Source organism: Marmota monax, unplaced genomic scaffold, assembly GCF_021218885.2.
Source record: "Marmota monax isolate L192 unplaced genomic scaffold, Marmota_monax_Labrador192_F-V1.1 WCK01_AAM20220418_F8-fsc00025, whole genome shotgun sequence".
In the NCBI taxonomy this organism is placed as follows: domain Eukaryota; kingdom Metazoa; phylum Chordata; class Mammalia; order Rodentia; family Sciuridae; genus Marmota; species Marmota monax.
The window spans coordinates 12400813-12428203 of NW_026691950.1; the positions used below are offsets into that span (position 1 = coordinate 12400813).

Below are 27391 nucleotides of genomic sequence, written 5' to 3' on the forward strand. Positions count from 1 at the left end.
AAGACAGCTGTTTCCCCAGCAGTGGTACCATGATTGATAATGTGCTTGGAAAAAAAAAATAATAAACTTAGACCCTACCTTACTCTATGTATAAAATAAATACTAAGTGGATTTAAATGCAATAAAAAAGAAAATTTAGAATTTGGGATTATTTTAGAGTTATGAAAAACATTCTTAAGATAAAAACCCTGAAGCCATTTTTAAAAAAAATTAATAAGAGGCCTATTTGACTAGATAAGTATTTCAAAATCTTTTGGGAGGGGGAGGCGGGTACCAGGGTTGATGTCAGGGCTACTCCACCACTGAGCCACATCCCCAGCCCTATTTTGTATTTTATTTAGAGACAGAGTCTCATTGAGTTGCTTAGCGCCTCGCTGTTGCTGAGGCTGGCTTTGAACTTGTGATTCTCCTGCCTCAGCCGACTGATCCACTGGGATTACAGCTGTGTGCCACCACGCCCGGCAAATATTTCAAAATCTTATATTTAAAAAATCCACAAAAGATATGGTCACTTAACGGTGCCAATAATTAGTTAAATAACCATGTTAACTAAATTCAGACAAAGGTAATCATTCAAAATGGCAATAAGGAACCTGGTGTTCTGACTCTGACTATGAAGTAAATGTTACTGTAGTCTATACACCTGGTCCATGGTTCCCTGAGCTCTGGTCACCTGTCTCAGGATTTCTCACCCATGAGTTTTGAGGACAGCTATTCCAACAGACATGGGGTTCACTGGAAGCTACCGAGTCACATACCTCTCAGTCAACCTGTTAACATTCTCAAAGGTTGTCAGAATATAACGAGAATGTGACTGTGAATTCTTTGTACAGTGAAGAAGAGGGAGGAAGGAGCAATCAGCCTCCAAACAGAAGTTCTCATCCTCAAAATGGTTGTGATAATAGTATACCACTATATTTTTTTACTATGAATACGTTTATTGGTTTATAAAGAATATAAACATTTTGCAGAGATATTCTTTATAAGAAGAATAAAGGAACAAGTAAAAATGGAAAACAATCACGTTAGGTCTAATTCCTCCTCCTTCATTTTAGCAATGAGATAAATGATAGGGTGGTATATGTGACCTTGCAAAAGAATTCCTTCAAGTGTTTCAATTTTTTTTTTAATAAAATGACGTCAGTTGCCAAAAGCATCACATCCTTTGTTATGCTACATAATACTGATACAAAATGTGAAAAGTACAAAGATTGTTATATATAATATAAGGTTTTAATATATTACATTTGTTCTACATAACAGACTATAAATATATGTGCCATAGCATGCTTTATAGTCATTGTTCCCAGCATCTCACACTATGGTACCAAATGAAAAAATACATTTTCTTTCTGTCTTTTCTTTTCTTTTTTAAAGGAAAAAAAACAAGGGCAAAAACCAGTAGAAATAGCTTTATGTGTTAAAAGTCTAAATAATACAATAGATTTTGTTAAAACTTTGGCTATAAGGTCATTTTGAAATCTGGCTAATAATCATTCAATGAGTGAACAAACCCAACCAGGCTATCTAGAGTGTAGAGAAGCCAAGTAACTAAAATACTGAAGGGTTGGGGATGAGGATGTGGGAACAAAGGGAAAAACCCTTCCTGCAGCTTTGCCACCGCAGCTGGACACTGAACCCACGGCATTCAGTCTTGGACACATCCCATCAGGACACATATGTGGGCATTCATCCAGATGAAACCAGAAACTGGTTGGTGCAGTTGGAGTCCGTCAGCATGACAGGGAGCCTCGGGCTGAATGTCCCTTCTTTGTGGCGCTCTGACTAAAGGATCGGCCTGGGAGACAAGGAGCCAGAGCCTCATCATTTCCTTCCTGGGGCTCAGCCAGGAGACACATAAGGGTCCGGAAGGAACTCTCATCAGGAGTCGGAAACAGCACCAGGAACTCGCCTTTAGCCCAACTGGGAAGCTCACGCAACCTTCTAAAACCAGAACAGAAACCTTTCTGAACCCTTTACATTTCCCAAGGGATCACGCACCACTTCCCCAGAGCCACACAGCGCATCCGCAGGCTCCGATGCTCTCTCCATAGCAAGCTCAGTCTTCCATTCCTTCAGTCCACATACTACACGTGAGGCGGACTCGCAGCCCGTGTGCTCAACCAAGCCTCCTAGGTAGACTCGGCCCTGCAAACCGGTCCCATCTCCAACACCTAAGGCACCTACACTGCTTGGTTATCTTCTAGTTTTTAAGTTGTGCCCGCTCCCCAAGTATTGCCACTTCTTTAGGAGGGCTGTTCCTAGAACTAGTCTCTTGTTCTAATCCATGGTGAGACCCACCGCAGGGTACATTATACACGCTTTTTAAATGAATGAAAAAGAGAATACGGTCAACACTGGGAGAAGACACAAACACATTCTTAGGTCACAAGCAACCTCTCAGGAAATGCCTAGAGGACTAGCCCTGCTGTCCGAGGTCCTTTTCTGAAATGAAAATCAAATGCGGCTACTTCCGGGTGGTGGAAAGAACAACACTTGACAATCTGAGCAGCACCTCTCATGTGATTTACAGGAGTGGGGTGGGGCACGGGCACCTCCTTTTAAACAGGAGGACAGCTCAACGTGGTCCCCGTATCAGGCTGGAGAATCTGGGCTGTGCTGCCACCTTTCACTCCAACCTCCACCAGCTTTAAGAGTTCTGCCTCCTCGCTGGAGTACACAGTGGTGTCCGTGTCATCGGAGTGATATCCAGACTGGTAGCCGCTGGTCTGGTTTGAGCCTTCAGATGCCACCGACTCCCTGCTCTTGCTAGGCATCATTCCACTGTGGAAGAAATGACAAGCAAGTGAGTTGGAAGACACAGGACAGTTCTTTGGCTTTTCACCCTAACCCCACTCCCAGCTCCACGTGGGCCTTAATCTCCCTGGAGACACCAGCTCCCTATCTCTCTCACTTGCTAATCGGCATATCATGTTTGCTCAGACAAGGTCTATTTTCAGGTACTAGCATGAACTAGTAGATGCAGATAAGTCCTCTTGATCGGGTCCAAGTCTTTCAAGCCCAGGATGAGATGAAAGGCAGTTCTGTTGAGTTGTACACAGGCTCCAACCAATGGAAGATTTTTATGGTCTTGCAGACTGACGAGTTTGTATACAATGATAACAGCCAAAGGGCCTCTTTCATGATGTTAAAGGAAACTGGGACGTTCTATAAGTTCACTTGTGCTTTCCCCATTCTGTCAATTAGAGGACCACAAGGCATGGGTAGGGTGTTAATAAAGTTCTTGAGCAACTTTAAACTTTACTAACTTCAAGCGTGTGTGCAATCAAGCCAGACATGTCAAAAACTGCTCTTTGCTCATCAAAACCACATTCCTTGGATGGACTGAGGCCCCGATCACTCAGCAGCAACTGGATAATGTGCTCAATGGCATAGTTAACAAGGTCAAAGCTTAGAAATACAGGCTGTGTGGATCCAAAACTTCAGGATTTACCCTTTCTCAAGCCATTCTAAGATGTCTTTTCTCCTTAATAGACATTCTGCTTAAATTATTCATTTTCACAACTTCATAAAATGGGTTTTGTTAACTCTGTGTTCACTTATGATTTAAAAGTTATTTCAAAGAACTACAAATACAATTTTTCTTTCAATCCAATTCACAGTAAAACTAGTTTAAGTGTCTCAAGCAATGGTATGGTGCCTGGCACATAGGAGCTGCTCAATAAATATTTTAAATCAATATGTGAAGTATATAATTGGTTCTCACAATTTCTTATTAGGCACTAAATAAAACAATAAAATCACACAATGACATTTGTTATTATTACTATTATTGCAATAAGCATCACTCAAAAATCCATGGGTGTTCCCATTTTATACAGCAGTTATGGAGATTAAAATCACTTTCTGTTCTTACATAGAGTGAACCCTCTAGCAAATGAATAACTACTCTTATTCTATTACTTTTACAAATATAGGTTTTCATAAATATTTTATGCTAAAAGCAGGTACACCTATTAAACAACAATAAATTCCTACTGAACCATATGGGGGAGATTATATTCAAAGTCAAATTTAATACTTTTCTCACAGTTAAATACTTAATAATTCAGACAACAGCATTTAAGCATATTAATTAAATAGATATGTATCTATTGACATACCATATTCTTAAGAACAGATGCATTCATTTATATGCCAGTTTGAAAATTCTTCAGAGTCCACAAAGATTTTAATCATATCTCAGGGGTCACATCCAATGACCCTTTTGTTATTTAGCCAATACCATACAAACTACTGGCCACAGTAAGCATACTCAGAAATTCCCAAGTGTTCGCATATTTGGTCATAGAAATTGACCAAATCTTTTTTTGTGGGGGAGGGGGGGTATATGCTTTAGACTGGTCGCTTAATTTCATTGGTTTGTGTCTATTCTTTGTTAGGTTGCTAATTTAGGATGCTAATTTCCCCAACCATCAAAGACACTACAAGGAAAAGCTACACTTACATTGGAAGTCCTAAATTTCTTCCAAAACTTCCTATTGAAAATGGTCTGTTTTTATTTGACTGTGTCTTACCTAAAAGATGGAGCTAATTTGGTTCTGTCTTCCAGAGTTTTCAGCTCTTCTGATGCAAGAACCATACCACTGTCCGTCTGGTTGTCCTTTTTAAGAGACATTGAGATGGTACAGTTGATTGAGTGTATTCTGATTTCTTAACCCAAATCTATCAGACAGTATCCTCCAACTTCTTGCCAAGGAAGGTAAAGGTACCCTAGGCAGGAACTGTGCAGGATATTGAGGAAGCTGCTGCTAGGCCAAGGAGAAGATAAAATGTAGGAAGAAGCTGAGGATGCCTGCTTCCATCCCTCTTTTTCACCAGAATCCCTTTGCACGTAAGTGAAATTGAGCATAAAGCTACACGACCTTGAACCTCAGACCAGGCACCATTCTTATGAAAACACCCAAGTTCCATCTCCATAATGACCCCATGACACATACTCTCAAGGACAGCCTTATAATGAGACTCCAAGACTCTAATGCTTAGGCTAATATTTATCTAGCTAGTGTTTCATCGTTGGTATTATTTCTAAGACTATTTTTAAAAGATGTACTTACATCTGGGATTACTTTTACTTCTGGTTCTTCCAATGGGATATCTTCAAATGTTTTTACACTTACTGGCCGGCTCTTTCGCTTACTGTTCTGCAGATACTGACTGCAAAAGAACAAATATTTATATTTGAACCGTGGTATATTTGGCTGCAGATACCACAAGCAATACCTAAGTTCATTATCTTTCAACCACAAGTTTAATAGCAACCTTCCAAACATCCTTTAGAAAAAGAAACACAAAACAAAACAAAAAATCTTTCTTTGCTAGCACACACTGAAGGCTTAATTTCCTGTGAAAGTCCATTTAAAAGTATAATATAACTGCAGAGCCTAGAGGAGGCCCTGTTCCTTTGAATCTTTCTTCTGAGGTCCAGTACTTGGACTCTAGACAACAACAGCAGGCTGAGTGATCAGCTACCTTCTCCTTGGCCCTGTCTGTAGGCAGTTCCCCCATTGAGCTCCAGGTATTTAACAAAGTCTTTCACATCTTTCCAGCCATCTCCTAGAAAGCTGTTCTGGATAACGTTCACAGAGCAACCTGGGCAGAAGAAACACCTGTAGTTCTCCCTAAAGGAGACTGATTCAGGAGTGATCTGAAGACAACTCCTTCCTTCTGCACATGACAGGGGCCCACTGTACGCCCAGGAAGGTGGGCGGAGTCTCACCACCCACTGTTTCTATTCCCCACAGTAGCATTTCTCAAGAAGGGCAGTGGCTTGAGGGTTTTAAGATATTTGTATTTCAGAGTCTATCATTGATAAGTAACAGGGCAAAGGCTGAGCCTAGTATTGGTAGGAAGAGTAACGCTTTATCAACCAAAGCTTATTTTCCTTTTGAATTCCAAAGAGTGACAATTTCCCTCAGAGGCCTAAAGAATGAGACTTGGCAGGCAGCAGATCACCTCTTCCCTGGGAGACCTTTCTCCCCTGACACAAGGCTTTGGGTGAGTCTAGGTGATGCTAGCAAAACCACTTACAGTCCCCAAGTGGAGAGAAGGGAAGGTCTTTTCACGGGGACAGAAAACAAGTCTTCCCTCATCTCCACCTACTTCTCATCACAAATGGCTTCTGGAACATGTGGCACAGATTCTGGGCCAAAGGAGAATGGAAGCTGAGTCTCTCTCCTCTTCCCCAGCAGCCTGCTTCCTCCCCTTAGTGAGGGGAGAATGAAGTTGACCAGTGACATCCTCACTCTGACAACTCCACAAGGAAGAGGACATGACACACAGAGAACAAGCATGGTCCATTTTCTCCATGTCCAGTCCCCAAAAGTAGTGGCTGCCAAAAACTACCAGTACCATAGTCAACCATTCAGGAAGCCTTTACTGAGAATCTGCCACACACCCGACACTGCTCTGGATGCTCTGCAACCATCATCTCATGGTATCTTCACAACAGTGGGGGGCGGTAAATACTCCAGGGGTGGTATGATCAACTCAGCTCTCCAGATGAGAAAATTGAGGCCTACAAAGGTTAAAGAACTTGTCCAAAGCCACACGACTAGAATGTCTGGAATGATTTTGAAGACAAGGATTTTAAGCACGAGAATGATGGTCAGATGTACCCTTTAGGAAGGTGAGACCAGAGGCAGTGAGACCAGTTAGGGAACACTGCATTTATCTGGGAGAAAGAAGGTCAGCCTGATTGAAGAAAGGGATACCCACTGGCTTTGGAGAAGTGAATGGATTCCAGAGACACCTGGGCTCGGGCAATGACGCAGCTGCCTTCAGTTCCTTGAATTCTGAGCCCACTAATTTAAAAAGTAGCATGGTCCCTCACAGTGGACAAAGCATCTTCACAATACTATGAAATAGAAATTCTTATTCCCATTTGGAAATGAGAAAACCAAGGTTCAGAGAGAAAATGGTGAATAAAGAGTAGAACTGATTCAAGCAGATTATGAACTCCCAAGCTTTGTAATGTTTTGAACAACTAATAATAAAAAAAAAGAGTAGAACTGAGATTCAAATTCAAGTTGGCAAGAAAGTGGTTTCTTTCTTTCCTTACTCCACATTGACTCTCTTGGAAGAAGGAGAAAGGAAAAGGTAGAAGAGACTGGAAGACAAGACCATTCAGGTCTTTATTAAGCACCTATTATGTGCACAGCCCTGTTCTCACACCTGTGTGCGCCAATCACGTAGCGGGCAGAGGGAAGGCTAAGTATGGGGTGTGGAACAAATGAAAGCTGGAGAAAGGACAGTCCCACTTCAAGCAGCCTAACCTCAGAGCCAAATGCAGCCCTGCCGGCTGTCCCAGATTTCGATCTACCAGAGGCATTTAATCACCACCAGCAATTAAGCAGAATGAAGAAAATGGCATGCACCAAAGCCTTTCTTTGGGAGAGAACTGTAAAGAAATCTTTGATAAACTGCTGGGAGTGGGAGATGAGACTCCCAAAGGAAATGACAGAGTAACCACAGATGGTCCCCAAACTGACCTCAAAGAGATGAATCCAATGAATATGTGTTTTTTTTTTTTCAGGAAGCATGCAAATTTGGGGCCAGAGCTGACCTACAGGGGAAATTAGAGACAAAGCTAAGTCTAGACAGAAGTGGTCCTTTCCCCACACACTTCTCAGCCTCTTCTCTAAATAAAGGCTGAACAAATATTTTTCAGATAGTTTAAAGGGGCAACGAACCAGGAGCTGGCTCCCGCAGTGATGTCTCTGTCCAGCTCTATTTATAATGTGATAGAGTTGAAAATTATAAGGAGAAAGCAAGTGAGAAATCAGCTTTTCGACTTGGCTGGAAAGAGGACAGAACAAGTCCCCAGAAAGGTACCCCAGCCCCGTTGCACTCTCCCCCAAAAAGCAGTGCCCCAAGATGAAGTGCGTGTGTAGATGCGTCCAAGATGATTAGAAGGTCAGTGTGAGTTTTATTTGTAGGAAAGAAAAAGAGGTAGAGAGAGTTGGGAGGGGACGCAGACAAAAGATTCCAATTTCCATTTTTTTTTTTTTTTAATTATAGCTGGCTTAAAGAGAAACGAGCCTGGGAAGACCACTTCAAGACAACTCACAGGCAGAAAATAGGAGCCAGGCCTGTGCTGGGAGGATGGTGTCACATTTGTCCACGCTTCTGGGGATAAATGTTAACAGCCCTTTTTTAGATGCAGCATTGCACTTGGCACTTTCATCACACACACATGACTTCATCTTCTGTTCAGTGCCGTATGCAAAGTGCCCAGGAGAGCCAAGAGGCTGCCAGCTTGGATCTCCACTCAACTTGGTCACAGAAACACGCCGAGTACAGCTCACCCATCAAATGGCTCTCTGATGGAGGAGAAAGCAATAACCGTGTTGCAGGAATGGGGATCAGGCTAGAAGGGCAGATGAACTTGAACCAGGAATTCGTATAGTCTCTCCCAAGCCACTGAATTCACAGTAGGAAAAGCCTACGTGGGGATGAATTAAATGTGGAAAAATCTTTTCTCTCTGAAGGCCCCCCCTTGGCATGGGAAAAAACAGCAGAGTTAGGTACCAGAGAAACTAGGTTTGTCTCAAGGACTTGACTGTAAGTAACTCACTTAATCCCTGTCCTTTATTAAGCGCTCTCGCGTGCCAGGCACATTATAGCACGTGATTCTTCAAACAATCATTTTCAAACAGCACCAGTTGCCTCACCGCATTTCACAGATAAAGAAACTGAGGGAGAGGTTATATTATTTGCAATATGTCATGGAGTGCTAAAAGCCAGCCTTGGAAGTCCAGTTCTACCTGACTCTAAGGCCTGGATCTTTAATCTCAACACTGAACGGCCCACAGGCCATGGGGCTGAGCCTCATGGTCAACATCTACATCCAGAAGAGATCACAGTATCTACCTTGCCTGACTCTGAGTTGTCACATGGGCAAAGTCTGATAATACATGGAAGAGTTATTCAAACAATGCAGGATGCTCTTGACACAAATGGAAAGGCGGCGGCTCGCTTGCTGGCTTCTAACGGTATCACAGGACTCCCGCTGCCCTGCAGGATTCCATGAGGCCTCCCCAGCTTTCCTGGGATGTGGCAACCTGGCCACGGGCTGGACACAGGAAGGAGCTCCTTGCCTCAGCATGCAGGAGGGAGGGCTGGGCCCACGCTGTCAGGGGTTCCAGTTAAAAGAGGAAAACACCAAAAGCAAAGTGAAGTGGCCCCAGCCTTAGCAAAGGCAATTTTAATATTATGTTGGAGAAAATGGCACCAACTCTTTCCTGATGCACAGGTGCTGGGAGACAGAAAAAAAAGCAACCGCCTGCAGACCCTTTACAGCTCAGGGCAGGACTGCAGAGCATGTGTTTTAAATAAGCCCAGAAGCCCCATTATGCAAATAAAATGCTGAAAATCAGATGCAGAGAGGCTTCTGAGATGTGGTGTCCAGTCTACCTCAGGACAGAGCCCCGTGGCATGCTGTGTCTTCGCCAGAGAGCCATACGTGTGTTTTCATATATGCAGAGAACTCTTCCTCCCTAAATCTCCCCTAAGCCATTTAATTCACATTAATAAAAGCATGCATGGGGACGATTTCAATACAGATGTCTTGGTAAAATTGTGCCTCTCTCTGGAGATTAACAAACTGTGGCATTCCAGCTATTTGCAGCTGCAGGGCTTAGAATTCTTGAAGGAAGAGCTGGGCAGCAACGTGGGCTACAGATGGACAAGCAATCAGCTCCCCAGACCCTCCTCAAGGAGCACGGCCCGTGATATGAGTGTCAGGGCTTGAGGTCCCTGGAGCGTGATGCATGTGGCAGCTTTATAAAATGTCTTCCTTCCATGCCCCCTCCCAGAGATGGCCTTGAAGCCCCCAGAGGAAGCCGGCCATATACCGAACCTGATTCCTGCTGTGTTGTCATAATGGAATTTGGGGTCACACACTTCCTCTTCCTCCATACAGGAAACAGGTGAGGTAGGCAGAGAGAGTCCAGAATCCTCTTCCATGCTCAGAGTCTCTGATATTGGAAGAACAATGTAGTCTTTGCCATCCTGAAACAATAAACACGGAGCATTATTGTTATGGCTTTGGTCCTTCAAGGGCCTTTTCATGAAAAACACAGGCCACGGGGGGCTTCTTGGGTATGGGTGTGCTGCTCTCATAACAACTGAACTGACTTTCAAGACAATGTTTAAAACGATTTGTCAAAACAGAAGGGTGCTTGGAAGGGATGTGTGCATGAGGGTACATTCAAGGAGTCCAGAAAACACAATACGGGTTAAGGGGCCACGGAGAACCGTGGTTACATGGGACGAAGAGGTTGTAGTTGTGGAGAAGGAGAGAAACCATTTCTCGACCATCAGACCCTTCAAAGAGCACAGCATCCAATTTTAGCCTCTGCCCTTCAAGGCAATGGAAAAGGTGATGGCAGCCTAAAGAAAAGCAAGAAATGGATAGGAACATGGGTCTTCTGAAAAAAGATATCACAATTTAACAGTATTTTTCAAGAAAAAGAAAGAAAAGGTAATTTGATATGTTTCAACGCTTGCAAGGTTTATTGATTAAAAACAGATTTGTCCCATCTTTCCCGAGTGGTTCAAAAGAAAAAGAAGGAGGAAACTGGCTTCCATTGTAGTAAGAGATGTTGACTGGAGATCAACTTTCTAATGATAAAGGCCACGACTATGTGTTATCGGGGAGTTATAATAGCTGAGATTTTTACCAAGAGGGGAAATTCATCTATCTTCCATAGTTGGGATATAGTTTTGCTTGCAGAATTTATTACAAATTACTTAAATTTCCTTCCACTGTTGATACTCTGTGGATTGACCAGATTTTTTTTTTTTTTTTGTAAACTTTGGAAGACTATTTGAAGAGGTAACAAAAAGATAAGTAAGTAGGAATAGGAGTGATCTGCTCCCAGATTATGAATTAGGATCTCATCTGTTTAAAGGGTAATGATAGCTTTTAGAAAAGTGCCGTCGCTTACATCTAGAGACCAAGGCTCCTTGTTCAGTGGCTGAGAGAGAAGAATGGTAGCCTTGAGAAAGGACAAGCAGTAGAGGAGTCTTTGCATCCGAGTACGCTAGTGTGGAAGTTGGAGGCTTACAAACCTGCTGAGCGTTCGCTTGTAGAAGATTTCCCAAATGTTCCACCAACTCTGAAAACGTGGGTCTCTGGTTGGGCTCCTCATGCCAGCAGTCAAGCATGGTCTGGTACCTAGAGGAGAAAAACCCCGTTTGCATTATCTGCCTTTTTCCTCCCGGATCTGATGCTCAAAACAAGCAGCCGATTGGTGAGCATTTATAAAAAGCCTACCATGAGCTGAGATGCTATATCTCTGTAGCCTGGGGCCCTATCCTTGGAGGTCCAAGTGTGTAGAGAAAAGAAAGCACATTCCATCTAATAAGAGCTGTTCAGTATGGATAATAAAATGCTGTTGTTTCAAGAAGCAATGGTTCTGTGCTTGAGATTATGGAGAGCTTCAAGGGGAAAGGACACAAACTAGGCCCAAAAGGAAGATGAACGTAAAGGAAAGTCCCCTGGGCAGGGAGATGTGCAAGGAAAAGGAACAGAAGGGGACTTTGTAAAGCCTTACATTTCTGGTGTGGTATAATCAGGGGCCCTCATTCTTGTTCCCTCTTTCAATCGCCTACAAAATTCTTCATCAATCTTTACCCCCGGATATGGAGAAGCACCTAGAACAAAACAGGAAAGGAGCATAACATGACTTCATTTTCCCTCACAGGAAGCCCTGAGCCTGATTCTTGAACATCCTGATCACCTATGTGTCTTTTTTTCCTTCTGGATTTTACAACTTGCAGCTTCACTAAAATTCCACGTGATGGACTCAGAATACAGGAGAGAAAAATGACATCCTGACATCATCAACTTTTACCATCCTATTGGGAGTCTGGGGGCTAGGGACAAAGAGAAGCAACTTACCTAAGGAAAATATTTCCCAGAGCAAAACACCAAAGGACCACACATCACTCTGAATTGTATACACTCTGTCAAAAATTGTTTCCGGGGCCATCCACTTCAAAGGGAGGCGGGCCTAAGAGGATGGGAGACAAGAAATCAGAACCCAAATTAGCAAATAACTGAAGAAAACACTTCCTTTGTTCTTGAACACAGGTCCTGTAGCATACTGTTAAGGCATTTGAATTCCGCAATTTAATAGATCACAGGGCTCATCATTGGAACTTACATCTCCTTTTCGGACATAATCTGGGTCTTTGTAAATATCCCGGGCCAAGCCAAAGTCACAGATTTTAACCACGTTCTTCTCTGACAAGAGGATATTTCGTGCTGCCAGGTCCCTGTGAATACACTGAAAAGAGAATTTTATATATATATATTAGGTCTCTGCACAGCTGACCTTCTCTTCTACATCTGTTGTGACCTCATGCTTCAATGACAATCCCACACCAGAGAAGCAACTGATTAACAAGGACTGGGCTAGGATCTTTTATCAACACTTCAGGAAAGCAGTCTGTGAGCTTCGCTGAGACGCACATCTGTTTATTCCATAAAGAGCCCAGCCTTCGGAGCTGAATAATTTAGTTGTAGTGTAATGATGGGGTCATAAATAGACTTCTCTAGGCCATTAAAGAATGTGTTTCTGGTCACATCCACACATCCCTTTTGCCGGTGCCGTGTATGGTTAAAAATGTACTATTCTAAGGAGGTCCCTGAATGGATTTATTTTGAATGAATGCACGGAAGTCCAAAACAAGGGCCTCTGTTGGTTTGGTGCTCTCTGTTGATTTCCCTATTTGACCTGGACTGAAGTTGGACTGGCTGAGACAGGCAGTTCTCAGAGGGGCTCATCCTGTTTCCAAAGTGTTAGGTTTTACCATAAGAGTCGATTACATAGCAGCTAGGGAGGCTGAGGCAGGAGGATTGCAAGTTCAAAGCCAGCCTCCACAATTTAGCAAGACTCTGAGCAACTCAGTGAGACCCTGTCTCTCAATAAAATACAAAAAAAGGGCTGGGTATGTGTTCAGTGGTTAAGTACCCCTGAGTTCAATCCCCCAGAACCCTCCCCCAAAAAACTATTACAGCAAATTCAGCCTATTATAAGTCAAGGTGATTCTCTAGTGCACCGAAAAGCAGGATGAACTCATCTTGGCTTCTAATAAAATCTATTTTTTTCTGCTTATTGATTTTCCTTTTCTATCTGCTAACTTCATCTAACTTCCTTCAACTAAGCAGTTCTCATAATTATTATCATAATTCTCATCTAAGATTACAGGATAAAGTCGTGAGGGATTAAGAGTCTTAGAGGACATGAGAAATGAATGAAAAGCCTGGATGAGAGGCTGAAGTCAATGCGGCATGGTCACAGGGGCCAGGCCATTGCTTACCCTGCCATCCTGCACCTGGACTGCTCCCAGAACCAGGTGCATTCAGCAGCACCTTGTCTAGCATGATGAAGCACCAGTACTACAAACACAGTACTTCCTACTCTCCTTCCAACCAAAGAACTTCCTTTTTTTGTTTTTCTTTGTTTTTTTAGATATACATGACAGTAGAGTATATTTGGACATATTACACCATTTATTAAGTGGAGTATAACTTATTCTAATTAGGATCCCATTCTTGTGATTGTACATGATGTGGAGTTCCACTGGTCGTATATTCACGGATGAACATAGGAAAGTGATGTCCTAGTCATTCTACTGTCTTTCTTATTCCCATCCCCCTCCCTTACCTTCATTCCACTTTGTCTAATCCAGTGAACTTCTATTTTTCCCCTCCCTGCCCTTCCTTGTTGTCACGTATTAGAGAGAACATTCAGCCTTTGGTTTTGGGGGGACTGCCTTATTTCACTTAGCATGATATTCTCCTGCAAATTGGTGCGACCACTCTGGAAAGCAGTATGGAGATTCCTCAGAAAACTTGGGATGGAGCCACCAATTGACCCAGCTATCCCACTCCTCAGCATATACCCAAAGGACTTAAAATCAGCATACTACAGTGATGCAGCCACATCAATGTTTATAGCAGCTCAATTCAAAATAGCCAAGCCATGGAACCAAGCTAGGTTCCCTTCAATAAATGAATGGATAAAGAAAATATGCCATGTACACATGAAGAAATTCCCTTTTAAAACCCAGCAGCCAGGTAATACTCAAGAAACCATCTGGTAGATCCAAGAAAAGTCAAAGGACTCTCATTCCCATACCTTCCAACCCCATTTCCTTCCTAGTTGCCAAAAGGAAGCCTGACTACATGGTGAGCTTCAGCCTCAAATAATAATAATAATAAATCATAATACACAAGAAGGGCAGAAGGCCTTTCTCTCGGGGAAAACCCTGAAAGGCTCTGGTTTTCTCCCTTGCCATTGGGAGAGAAGACTCCAGAGACATCTGAGATCTGGAGGCCTTAGAAACTGTGATGGGCCTTAAATATCAGGGGAGAAAATGGGTTAGGGGTTTCACTGGAAAACAAAACACTTAAGCCTTTCCTTCCCTGGTAAGGGCAGAGCCCATACGTTTTGTCAACAGACAGCTTTTACTGAACATTAATTTCAATTTTTTTAAAAAAATTTCCTGTTTAATGCAAAGCTAGGCATCTTACCCTCTGCAGTGTTGGTGGTGGCTTCCCCCTCCCTCTCCTCTCCGTGGTGTTTACAACCTTTGGAATATTTGTAACTTGTCACGTTCCCACCTCAGCCTTTGTTTGCCCTACTTTTCTAATTTTAGCTCTTTTAATCGCTTTCATCTGAAGCCTGTCCTTCCTGGTTTCTAATTATATTACTAACAAATACTTCTTGGTAGATGGTGATGAATGTAAAATAAACCAAATGCAGACTGCCTTACACCAAGCTATCTGCAAGGCCCAGCTCCTCACCTCTCCTAGGTTGTTGCTCAAATATCACGTACTTAGGAAAGCCCTCCTCTTCCACCTTGTTTAAAATCAAAGTACAAACACATAGAAACACACACAAACATACCTCTCCTGTATATACTGTGGGCTTTCCTGCTTACTTCCCCCTACAACAAACACTCCTATCTAACCTGCTCTGGACGTGACTTACGTATATTGCTATGGTTGGTTGCTTCCACTAGAAAGGAAACTCTATGAAGCACTTTGCTGGTTGGTGCTTAGAAGACTGTCTGGCACTTAGTAGATGCTCAGTAAGTACTTACTATATGAATGAATTTCATAAAATTCCTAACCACCCCCTATTAGCAGACACAGAGCCTCTCCAGCAGAGCTTTTTCATGAATCCTACAAGTAATGCAGGAATTTCTGCCCCAAACAGACATAATGACTGGCTCTAGACACCTTATGTCCATACCTGTGATCTGAAGAGAGAGGTCTCCTCCCCCAGATCTATCTTACCTTCCGTGATGCCAAGAACTCCATGCCCTTAGCCACTTGGAAGCTATAGCAGATGAGATGCTCCAAGGTCAGGAAGTCCTTGTACAGATCTTCTGAAGCTGCCAGAAAAGGCAGAAGGACAGAGGTGAGGAGTCTCATGGGTTGGTACATTTTGTTTCTAAATCTGCTAGAGTAATGATCTTTTTTTAAGACTTGGGAGGTAAATTTCAGAAAAGAGAAGCACAGAGAAAATCCTTCTATCTTCTGTCAATTTGCTGAATCCCAGTATTATTAACCTTCATCATACCCTTAGGAGAAATACTGGTTTTTCCATTTCAGTCAAATTGAACTAGTAAATACAGGAAGTAGAATGGAGGTAAAATTGGCCTAGAGAACAGGGAGCAAAAATAAGACCTTTCCAAATTTGCTGTTTTAAGCAATTGCTTTTTTCATCTACCCAGAGGGATAAACAATAGTTTCATATCAAAAACTCTAAAAATAAAACAACAATATTCAGGGTCATCAAATCATTTTTTTTTCTTTCCAGGCTTTGTCCTGGGACAAAGACCAAAGGTCAAACTATAATCTGCAATGGATAATTAAAAATACCAAAAACAAACTTACTTCTCTCACTTTCACACTTAAAAAGTGCTTTCAATACACTAAATCTCCCCCGTGAGGATGTTTTTTCCTCCAAGGATATGAATGAGAGATAACAGGAAGATGACAGAAAGATGAATTTACCTAAATTGGTAGGATTTACTTCAGTGCAAGGGATACAAATAAACCCTGTGACATTCATGGGGGTTTCAAAAATGATCTGCTAACTTTGGTCAGATAAGATAAGACTTATGACCTCTTTCCTGGACCTAAATACCAGAGTAAACACAAACTGAGTTGTAATAATAACCTCGTAAGTATTAAAAAGGCTGTAACCTTTTCCTCAATGAATTTTTTTTTTTTTTTGGTACCGGGGATTGAACTCAAGGGTACCAAGCCACATCCCCAGCCCTATTTTGTATTTTATTTAGAGACAGGGTCTCACTGAGTTGCTTAGTGCCTCGATGTTGGTGAGGCTGGCTTTAAATTCGCAATTCTCCTGCCTCAGGCTCCTGAGCAACTGGGATTACAGGCATGAGCCACCGTGCCAGGCCCTCAATGGCTTTTATACTTAAGGGGCTCTTCAAGGACGATTAGTGAGACCACTTCATTTTCCAAAATGGAGGCAAAATTTGAGGCCAACACCCTTTCTACCCCAACACCCGACCTTAATCCCCTTGGGTTTCCAGCTCATTGGCCCCCATTTTGTGAGAGAGAGGGAGCAGGGAAGAGATGGTTCCACTTGGTTAGATGAGGTCTAGACAACCTCCCCACTCTCTTCTAACCCAAGGCCTGACCTCACATTGCCTCCTCAGCGTCTTAAGAGGAACAAGTTAGATTCAAGTTCTACCTGTAGACTTATGTCAAGGAAAATGGAAAGGAATCTCTTCCACTGTTTCATGATTGGGTTCTTCTAAACTTACACCTTAAAAGGACCTGATGTCTCCATCCATGGAGCTGTCTCTGCTCCTTCTGAGGAGAAGCTAGAGGAAGACTTGGGAAGTAAAGCAAGTCCTGGAGCTGACTAAAGTCTGGGTGGTTAGACTGAGGCCAGAGCTCCACCCACAAAGAGCACTAAAATATCACTGGGAACATAACTAAATAAAGACAAGGCTCCATTGAGGAAGTAGGGCTGGGACAAGATGTGAAAAGCCACTTGGAGCAGAGCAGAAATGAGAGTTGGCTCCTAAACTGTCTTAGAGAAGGCTGCATAGGGTGGATGGACTCAAAGGCTTCCATGTTGCTGATGAAGTGTGCAACGTGGGGCTGATGGTTTAGAGCAATGGGGAGGCCACTTAGGCCCCAGGGAGCCCCTTACCTCTCCCCACTGAGCATTCCTGCCAAAAAAAGGCTGATCCAGTATTTTAACCATAGGTCTGATTGTTAGCAGGTGCTAACTTGGGCCACCCAGATTTCTCAGCATGGCCCTGTTCAGCCACTCTACCTAGCCTAGTATTTATTTAGGGCTTTCACACTTCAAATTTGGGAAGACTGAATAGAAGCTGCCTAGGAATTCAGATCTCTTTCCAATATGAACCCCTTGCCATGACCAGGGTCCTGGTAACGCCTGCCACCTCGTGTGTTCCTGTGAAAGCAGGAATCCGGCATGCAGCTAGCAAAGGCAGGTACCTTCTTCTCCCTCCACGTCACTGAGGGATCTCTCCTCAACAAACCCAGAGCTGGCTGAGCTCTGGCTACTGGTGATGCTGTCCAAGCGACGCTTCAAATCCACAGAGATTTCCCCAACATAGTCTTTTCCTTGACGGAATCGTGCCCCTTTGGTCTAAAAAGGAACAAATGAACAAAACAAATTCTTGGGAGATGAAATGGGTCCTTAAGATGTCTTAAACTGTAGGAACAACTGAAACTCTATAAAAGCAGACAAGAACGACATCAGGATTATGCCATTGCTGGACTGAAATGTGGGGCACAACTTGTATATAATAGGGTTTCTTCCATAAAACCAAGCTCCCACTTTAGCTCAAAGAGATAAGTTCCTCTTTCAGGTTGCACTCACACATGTCCAACCCTGGTAGGCCTTAGACAGAGGGGACATGAACTTCACAGGGCCAATATGGTGAGGGGAGAGTAGAATCTAGAGATGTTTTCCTTCCGCCCTTCCCTTTCCTTAATCAAAACTGTCTTCTCTCCAACTCTGGCACCCTCTGTAATGGGTCAGGAGATTCAAGTCACAAAAATAAAGCACATGTATCCCCAGAAGGCGAGAGCGGAAGTTACAACAAGCAAGAGGGCACGTGAGAAGTTTGCTCACAAGCTCTTCACAGAATTTCAGCTAAAAACCTGATCTGTACCACTTTGATTTTCCCTTCATTTGACTACATGGCAAAATTGAGTTAGGAAACAACATACCTTGTAGGGAACAAATTCACTTCTCTTGCCTCGTAAGTAGGTTGACAGGTTCCCAAACTTGCAAAATTCCACAATCACCATGAGAGGGCCTGCAAATGGCACAGTGTGTCAAGAAAGACCCATTCCCATTTGTTTCTCCCTAAGAAACAAATACAAATACTACATAGAGAAGCCCCAAAGAAGAAGGCTTCATACAACCTTTCCTTGAGACAGAATCACAGAAATCAGCTGGTCTCGACCCTTTTATGCTATAGCTTTTCTTTTCCTGAAAAGCAACTGCATGGAGATTAACCAAAATTTCTGAAGAAAACTTTTTTCCTTTTCAATGTAAGCACCAAGGTGTCTCCTTTTGGGAGGAGTTTATTTTTATTATCTGAACACCTTTTACACAAGTAGCAAACTGTATCATAGTGTTGTGCCATTCCTTGATTCACAGGAAGTTTTAGAATATTTTAATTACTATGTTCATTAAATTTCTGTGAAATGTTAAGTATATCCAGGAATCTGCAAAGTACTCTAAATTAAGGAAATAAGGGCCGTGGGTAGTGATCATTTCCCTCAAATACTAGCAGAGAAGCATGAGTCAAAATCGGCCATCCAGAACCATCCACAGGTACTTACCTCCTGGCTTGGTGCAGGCACCTAGAAGGTTGACCACATTGAGATGGTGGCCAATATGAATGAGGATCTTGAGTTCAGACATAAGGGCTCTGTGTTCACTGTGTGTTGCTCCTTCTACAAATTCAGGATAAAGAGGAAAATCATCCTTGTGGGTAATACATCGGGATAACTGATGCTCCCTCCCCAGTATATGCAATTGTGCAACTTATCCACTCTGGGTAATATAACTGTAACCTAATTTAGAGATCAGGCACATTTTCTGAAAAATCAAGTGTATATTCTATTTCCTAATTCAAAATCAATTTCTTACTTTAAGTGAGCACAGAATGTTTGGTATTGTGAAGCAGAGAACCTGTCTGCCACAGAATCATGCTCAGATTCTCTAACTGTACAAAACTGGATTTTGATGTTCCAGGATTACTGAGGTTCTTAAGGCCTGGTCATTTTGCTGCCATGCATTCATTATTCCCGTGTGCCAACAAGCCACTTAACAAGGGCCAGCTAGTAAGGCCAGTTGGCACATGAAGCTGATGGAGCTAATACTATGCATTTGATCCTGGATGGACAGCTGCATGTCCCTCTAATTCACAGGCATGGTCTGAATTTCAGGGCCTGGTGAGCCATCTCAAAAATTACATACCTCTCTCACCAGTAGAGGAAAGGCATAAGGAGAGAGAGGGCCCCTTCTGGCAGAGGGTCAGTAGCACGATCATCATCAATGAAAGCACATCACAGTTGAAGCATAAAAACTTCATGAGCATCCCCTCCCCAAATCAAAATGGCAGACGAGATTCATTACTATTAGGATGAACAATTCCTTACGAAGCTTTTAATTTTAAAAGAATAACCCATAATCCTTTATTCCTTTGCATAACCATTTTTACTTTGCAAATTATGTTTTATGTGTGAAGTTCTTTTACATATTTTCCAATGCTAGAGAACATGTTGTTTTTGCATTTCACTATTTTTACTGATATCAAATTTCCTTCCCCTGTTTCTAGAGGGTCTATAATTATCTTACACCACGATGTATTAAACATTTTTAATATAAACAGATTTTTTTCCTCATGACCCAGAATCACCCGAATAATTGTACCAGCTGAGCCCTGTATAAGAGCTTCAGGCACGGTGGGTGACTCCATCCCCAAATTTGCTTGCTAGTCATGCACTCTGGCATGAGGTTACAAAGGAGGGAACTTATTCCAACTTGCACAAAGGTGTTAAAGAGACTGGCTTCATGCTTGCCAGTTGGCCCACATAAGCACAGAGCCACTGATACAAGCCTTACATCATATAACAACAGGATGCCACAGATACATCACCATATGATTTTGCTTTTACCTTTCAACATTTTGACGGCCACAGTCTTACACGTTGCTGTCTTGTCAATTCCAAAGGCATCAGCCTCAATCACTTGGCCAAAGGCACCACGGCCAAGAGGTTTACCTAAAAACAACAGCAATGACAATGACAAAATGGGCTTGGATTATCATAGCACCAAAGCCACATGCAAAGATTCCAACTAGACAGTGTGATCAGACAGCCCAGGTTAACATGGACAATCCAGTTCACTCCCTTGTCCTGGCTTAGTTAGTCATTTAACGACTACTACTCTCCAAAGGTCCTGCTTTGGGTGATTTTACAGGGACTCTCCCTCTATGAGGCTAAAGGGATAATTATCCAAAATCAAGAGGTGGAATTAATATTTCTGAACTAGATGACATCTAAATAGCCTAGGTTTGTCTTCATCCCAAGGGAGGACAAGATGGCTTGGTAAACCCAATATCAAACTGATAGCAACGGAAATCGCACCTAACTTGAGCCGGTCCCTAGGGAACTCCCATTTGCTGGCATCATAAGGCAGGCGTTCACAGTGCTCGTCCAGGGGCAGCTCATCTGGATCCATGACAATGGACAAGTAGCCCGTCTTCAGTTCCCCTCCATTGGCCTGGAAAGCATCAACCCTCCCAGTCACACACACACACCCTGTTGTTTTGTGTACTTATTATTGTTGTTTAATAGGAGCCTCATTCCTGATGTCTCATTTTCCAATAAAACTCTTGGAGTTTCAGAGTCGTCCTATTATCATACTGCTGCCAGTGTCCCCTCCTCTCCCCAAATGAGGGCAGAATTAAGTTTTCAAATCTTAATTACGCTAGACAGTCCCAACTCTCTTCTAGTGGCTTCTATCAATTAATGCCCAATGGTCTAGCCAAAGAAAATGGGCAAGAATGTTATTGTATTGAAATGAAAATGTGCCCATTGAGCCAATAACAATGGGAAGAAACAACTCAAAGAACCCCAGTCAGCTTTCATTAATCATGAAAACCAACATGCATGGGACAGAAGGGAAATTATTTTGTTACCCGCTTAACGGTCCGCAGAACGATGACAAGAAGTAGCCAGAAGAACATGGCAATCACCGCAGTGCCTACTAAAATAATGACTTCCAAGTTGGTCTTTTCCTGGGCACCTGGGAGACACAATTGAATGAGTGTCAACAGCTGGTGACAAGGTTCAGTAGGAAAAGACAAGATCTCAAGCCTATCCATTCTGAAGAATCCTAGAGAGAAATAACCACACACCCTGAAGTTGCATGGAGTCTAGAGCATTCAATGGAAAACTTAAAGCTTAAAAAACATTGCTCATGAAAACTTCCGGCAATAAAATTCTAAAGTAATTAAGGATAGACGTACAAATGTCTTAAAAGACACACATAGAATATGGTTGGAGAAAGTATTATTTGAAGGAAAGAAAACCGATGACATTCTACAGGGAAGGCAAGTACATCCATTGGGGGATAATAAAGTCTGGTTTCGTGCTGAAAGTCAATGTTTTGATGTGTATGAAGTTTGAAAATAGATCGTTTAAGAAACCACATTTGGAAATAAGTGAAGTTTAAACAGAGGGCTACTTGTGACCATGTACCTACTCTGCACTTTAAAAATATTGCCCCACTTAATTCTCTAAACAACCTGCAGTTTTCAGAAGAAAAAAGAAAAGATCAGAGAGGTTAAGCTACTTGACTGGAAGTACACAGGCAGTAGACAGAGGGCCAGTCAGCAGTTAAACCAGGTTGGTCCAACATGAGCTGACCATTACACTCCCCTGCCCCCTGCACAGGGGGACCTTGAGTGAGGAAAAGAGAGCACTGAAATGAGCACATTGTGTGCCACCTAGGAAGAGGAGTTTAAAACCACCTGTGAAAGGAAAGAGAAAAGGAAAAGCTCAATGTGGACAGGAAAGCTGCCGATGCTCCGGACTCCAGGGTGTAGTTCCAATTGGGAGAAATGAAATGCAGAAGGAGGCCCTTGACTACGAGTGATTAGTGAAGAAGTGATAAGGAAGCAATTATCACTTGGGGTCTCCCATCCAAGAGTGGTGTGGCTCAGATTAGGCTGCAAGCTGTGGGAAAGGTCCACAAGTAATTATTAGTTGGCAAAATAAGAGTTCAAGGGACACGAGTCCCAAGTGTCTGGAAGTAGGCTTTGCTTCTCCAGTGGTCCTAAGGAAGTGGTTCCACATTTACATACAAAGATTTAAGATCCATCTGTATGGAGAAAGCAGAGACTTCAAAGATTTCGGCTGCCTGTAGATGTGTACCATCAGTATTTCTGTTAACATCTGGGAACCTAGCAGGAGTACTGAACATCTACCTCTCCTTTTCTTGGCATTCTCTGCAGGTAAGAAGCTCCTGTGATCTCAGTGCCAATGTTCCCTCGTAGGTATCTGTAACCAGCTGCAGATAGCTGATAGAGGGAGGCAGAGCACAGCAAGGCACCCTAGGATTCACCCTAGAACTTGAATTCCTTTGAGAGCAACAAAACCACCACATCCTTTGAGATGTTTACTTGCAAGTGCAGTTTATGAAACAGTAATAAACCTACAGATTCAAAAATATGTCCATATGTCTAGATGTAGTGCTTGGATCTGACAGGTTAAAGGGACCAAGAGACAAGTTAGGATGAGTTCATAGAAATCCCTTAGTCTCTCTCCTGTAATCATCCTGCTGTCCTACACCATTACTTCATCCCGTACACAGTACGGTTTCGTGTTCCCCTGGTGGGTTCCAAAAAAGACACAAGAATACACTGCTTACGAAAAAGTATTCTGTCACAAATTACTTTTCCTAACTGAGAAAATGCCGGATTTCACCTCACTCCCAGGTTTCCATCCATATTTACTTAAGAACCCAACATTTTCCATTTCAGAAAAGCAAAGGTCTATTGTTTGCAAGTGCATCTTGATTATCCTTAGACCAACGAAAACTCTGCACCCTTGCAACTTAGTGGACAGCAATGATCTTCAGGATTAGACAGCAATTTCTAACATTTTTCCATATAAATGCAGAAGTATCACTTCCATGAATCAACCCTGCCTGGCTAAGACTTTTTCCACAACGGGAACTGCAAGGATAAGAAATGTGATACAAGAAGAATTCAAAAAAGCATTATGTTTTCTGTTAAAAGAATATATGCTTATTGATGCAAATTTACAAAGCACAGGTTGAACATCCTTAACCCAAAAGTCCAAAATATGAAAGTTTTTGAACATTGACATGATACCAAGAGAGGAAAATTCCACACCCAGCCTCATCTGATGGGACTTATTCAAAACACAGGCACACTAAATATAGATCCTATAAGATTGCCTTCAACTTATGTATATGAGATTGACATGAAATAGAAATGAATCTTGAGTTTAGTTTTGGGTCTCATCCAAGATTATCTATTTTACATATATTTATATGTGTGTGTATATATATATATATATATATATATATATATATACACATACACATACACATATATACATGCACACATATATATGCAAATATTCCAGACTGAAAAATCCAAGCATTTTGAATAAGAGACACTCAGCTTGTACAAAGAACACTGACAATCAACCACTAGTAATTCCACCCAAAGTTTATGAGAGTAACATACACACAAGCAAATCTTTAAAAACCAGGTGATGAACCCATGACTTCACACTGACCTTCTATTATGAAAAACATCTCCCCTTTGGCACACCCAAGGACATTGCAGGCCTGGCAGGTGTAGAGGCCTTCGTCCTCCTTCCTCACTCTGCGGATAGTTAGGTTCCGGTTCCCGTCTTTCAACACAATGCCTAAGAGCGGATGGAAAGAGTTCTTATTTTTAATGATGTGATCTATGGAGTTGCTCAGTAAAATTTTTTTAAATACACATGCTGCCCTTCATCTTGGGCTATTCTCTAACTCTGAAGAGTCCCACGGGACCCAGTGCCAGCTCATCTCCCATGAGGCTTCCAGGAGAATTTGGCAAGGCTCCCAGGACTCGGCTTCCATGTCTATGAAGTGAGCCAGACCAGGGACACTAACACTGCTTTTCTGTCTAACTTAAATCAAGAAATAATATGGGTGTTAAGCAACATTCCTGGAAAATTCTATAACCAAAGAGATACACAGGTTCTGTTCACCTGAGTCTTCTACCAGGGTCTCGTTGTCTTTAAACCACATTATCTGTGGAGGGGGGTTCCCAGACGCTGTGCAGGCCACTTCGATGGTTTCACCGATACTCGTCGTCTGATTCTCTAGGTTTCCTACGATCATGGGTGCCATGCGCTCTGTGCACATAAAAATAAAACCAGAGAACCTGTAGTCATAACTTTTGGAATGGTTTGAGTATCAATGAACGGCTAAAGAGCAACCTGTTGATTGATACTAAAACTGAAAATACACAGAAGTTGATGACAGCCTTGCTGTTCACTGAGTAAAGCCAAATAAAATCAGTTCAGTTCGGACAGATCACGGCATGTCTTTGAACGTTCGCCTTAGCAATTCTTTCTGGAGATCACACGGGGGCAACTTTTTTGATTTCCCCATGCAAAACTCCCCTCTCACAAAAGTTCTAGCTGATGATACCCTAGAAGGCCACCATTGTTTTCTCTTGGAAGTTACCAGACTTCGGTGTAATTCCACAACAAATGCCTAATATCTGTCCAATAATTTTTACATAATTTGCTTATACTATTTGTAACTATATATAAACTATATGTAGTTTATAACTATAGTATAAACTAAACTATATTTATTTATACTATCCATTTTATGATTGAATATGTCAGGTTCAGTACCCTTATTTTTAGGTGAAATAACTATAGTTCAGTGGTTCAAACAACTTGTTCTAGTCTTTATAACTAAGTAAATAGATGAACTAATAACAGAACCTAGTAAACCTAAAAGTCAAATGCTATCTCCATTAAAACACAAACTAAAAGAACAATATCCTGAGGAAAGTCAGGGATTTAAAGCACATGATTGTTTTTTGTTTAAATATACAACAAAAGCATATTGTTTGGTATCTTGTTTTTTAATCCAGTCTGCTAGTCTATGTCTTTTCATTGATGAGTATAGGCCATTCACATTCAATGTTATTTATTGAGAAAGGATTTTCATTATCTGTCATTTTGATTTATTTCTGGTGTTTAATTTGAATTTGTTTACTCTTTGATTGACTATTCTTCTAGGATAGAAAAACTTTTCTAGTGTAAAAAATTAGATTAACCCTTTCCCTTTAAATTGTCCATGTGTTATGGAACTGTCTTGTCCAAACCAAATGAACATCAAAAGGAATCATGCTGGAAGAATCCACTCCAATACTTAAGAAAATGAGATTATCTCAGTGCAGTACATGGGAGCAAATGTACAGGACTCTAATATATTTCTAAGAATAGATTTCAGGACAGTGACTTGGACATCCTTAAAGAAGCAAACCCACTAACTGTGAGCTCATATTTCCTAGGCAATTCCAGGAACCTCCCTCACATCTCTTTCTGAATTCTTTCATTAACTTGAAACCAGTCCAGCCACCAATGTCAACAGAAAATGCGTGGTCATATGTGTAGCATGATTTCAAGGGCTATGGGGATGATCTGACCCCTAAATATCTTTTCTTCTATCACCTGAGTTTTTAAACCAGCAAATCAAATATGACTGTCTATCTGAAGATGCCTCCTAAAAAAATATACCAAATCCCCAAGCAAGATACGATTCCTTTAAAACTTTCATATAGTTAAGTTTACCTGTGCAGTTCCCTTTCCTAACAATAAGAGAGAGAGAACACATTCATTCTAAGCACTGGAAACGGGCACTAAAAGGAGGAGAAAATAGAAATGGCACAGAGAAACTCTCCAAATTCACCTGATTTCCCCAACAACAGAGCTATGGCTGCCCAACTTTCAGGTAAAGCACAAGATTAAATAAGCTGTACAGAGCAGCTCTAGCTAGAAATTTACAAAGCTTTCTGGTCACCAAAAGTATCATCTTATTGACCTTGAGCTGTCCTCAAGGACCATATGAGATGCCTCAGAGGTACTGACAGTGAACAGAAAGCCCCTCCTGGACTCTACTAGGTCTAAACTCAAACTGTCATCAGTGTCCACAGAGCAGGTATCTCAGTGAGCAGCTAGTATATGCCACTGTATTCTGTGACTAGAGCTCCAGCAGCATGCAAAACAGGGACCAATCCCTATCTTTTTGTACATGGAGAGAGCTCACTGTGCTATGACTGAACATGGTTGCTGACATTCTCATCCTGTCCATCTTGGCCATCAGAACCAACTTCTAGCATTTTCTTGGCTCATAGTGTTGAACCAACAAATGTGTTGATTCAAATAAGTGAATGCCCAAGAATAAGGCAGAGAGTTCCCTGGTTCAAGCGAATCCCTCGCAGACCCTAGTGAGTTCCCCCATCATAAGGCTACAAAGAGCTATGTTATCTTCTCTTTTTAATATATCCCTTCCTCATTACTAGCTTTGTTCTGCCTTGAGGTCTTTCAGTGACTCGGTGTGTACCAGTCTACTTCACAAGCTTCTAGAGGACAATGATCTTCACACAGCACCTGAAAGCACTATTTTTATGGCATTCCTGCTGACTTGGGACAATGATCCAGAGCTGCCTCTTACCTAGGACTGTGAGTTGCCTGACCACACATTGTCTCTTCTTGGTCTTCCTGTCTTGAGCAGAGCAGACATAGTCTCCTTGGTCCTGCAAGGACACATTCTGGAACTCCAGGGTCAAAACATCATTTGTGCTATTAGAGAACACGGTGGCATTCAGTTTCCAAAGAGCATCCAAGTTCTTGCAAATAGGTGTGAGCAGCTCTCCTGTGGGGATAGCCTGTGGGCGGAGCTTGTACCACGTGAGATTCCCAAATGTGGTTCTGTCTGCAGTGCACCACAGAGACATGCTTTCCTGCTCAGTGGGCTGGCTGGCAGGTTGCGAAGTAATTTCAAGACCCTCTGAAATATAAAGCCCATAGTTAGAGGATGGTGGCTTCACTTGGTACAGTATTCTACCCTCTTCTTACTGCCTTCAAACCATGATAAAGTGCCAAGTGAAGTTAAGTTCTAGCAGTCTCAGAAGATTTACTACAGAGAGACAACCAAACTGGACAACTCAGGTGCCAACATTTATTATCTGGAAATGCAAATTAATTCCCCAG

At 42.1% G+C, this 27391-nt stretch overlaps 1 protein-coding gene across 2 annotated transcripts in view; it reads right to left on the minus strand.

The window, feature by feature from the left end:
- Window positions 1–1110: 1110 nt before the first annotated feature.
- Window positions 1111–27391, minus strand: part of Kdr (kinase insert domain receptor) — a 43771-nt gene continuing 17490 nt past the window's right edge. The window contains exons 13-30 of one of the 2 annotated variants that reach the window (XM_046463737.2): window positions 26853–27188; window positions 24365–24511; window positions 23903–24034; window positions 21271–21377; window positions 20717–20852; window positions 20246–20350; window positions 18905–19018; window positions 18284–18372; window positions 17543–17696; window positions 15335–15432; window positions 12192–12314; window positions 11927–12038; window positions 11580–11679; window positions 11095–11200; window positions 9881–10032; window positions 5079–5178; window positions 4539–4624; window positions 1111–2784 (exon numbers count right to left, since the gene is read on the minus strand). In XM_046463737.2, coding sequence (XP_046319693.1) covers window positions 2562–2784; window positions 4539–4624; window positions 5079–5178; window positions 9881–10032; window positions 11095–11200; window positions 11580–11679; window positions 11927–12038; window positions 12192–12314; window positions 15335–15432; window positions 17543–17696; window positions 18284–18372; window positions 18905–19018; window positions 20246–20350; window positions 20717–20852; window positions 21271–21377; window positions 23903–24034; window positions 24365–24511; window positions 26853–27188 — 2420 coding nt within the window. In that variant the 3' untranslated portion in view covers window positions 1111–2561. Of the gene's footprint in view, window positions 2785–2822; window positions 3197–4538; window positions 4625–5078; window positions 5179–9880; window positions 10033–11094; window positions 11201–11579; window positions 11680–11926; window positions 12039–12191; window positions 12315–15334; window positions 15433–17542; window positions 17697–18283; window positions 18373–18904; window positions 19019–20245; window positions 20351–20716; window positions 20853–21270; window positions 21378–23902; window positions 24035–24364; window positions 24512–26852; window positions 27189–27391 lie in introns of those variants that run through there. The other variant, XM_058585603.1, reaches the window with a different exon arrangement.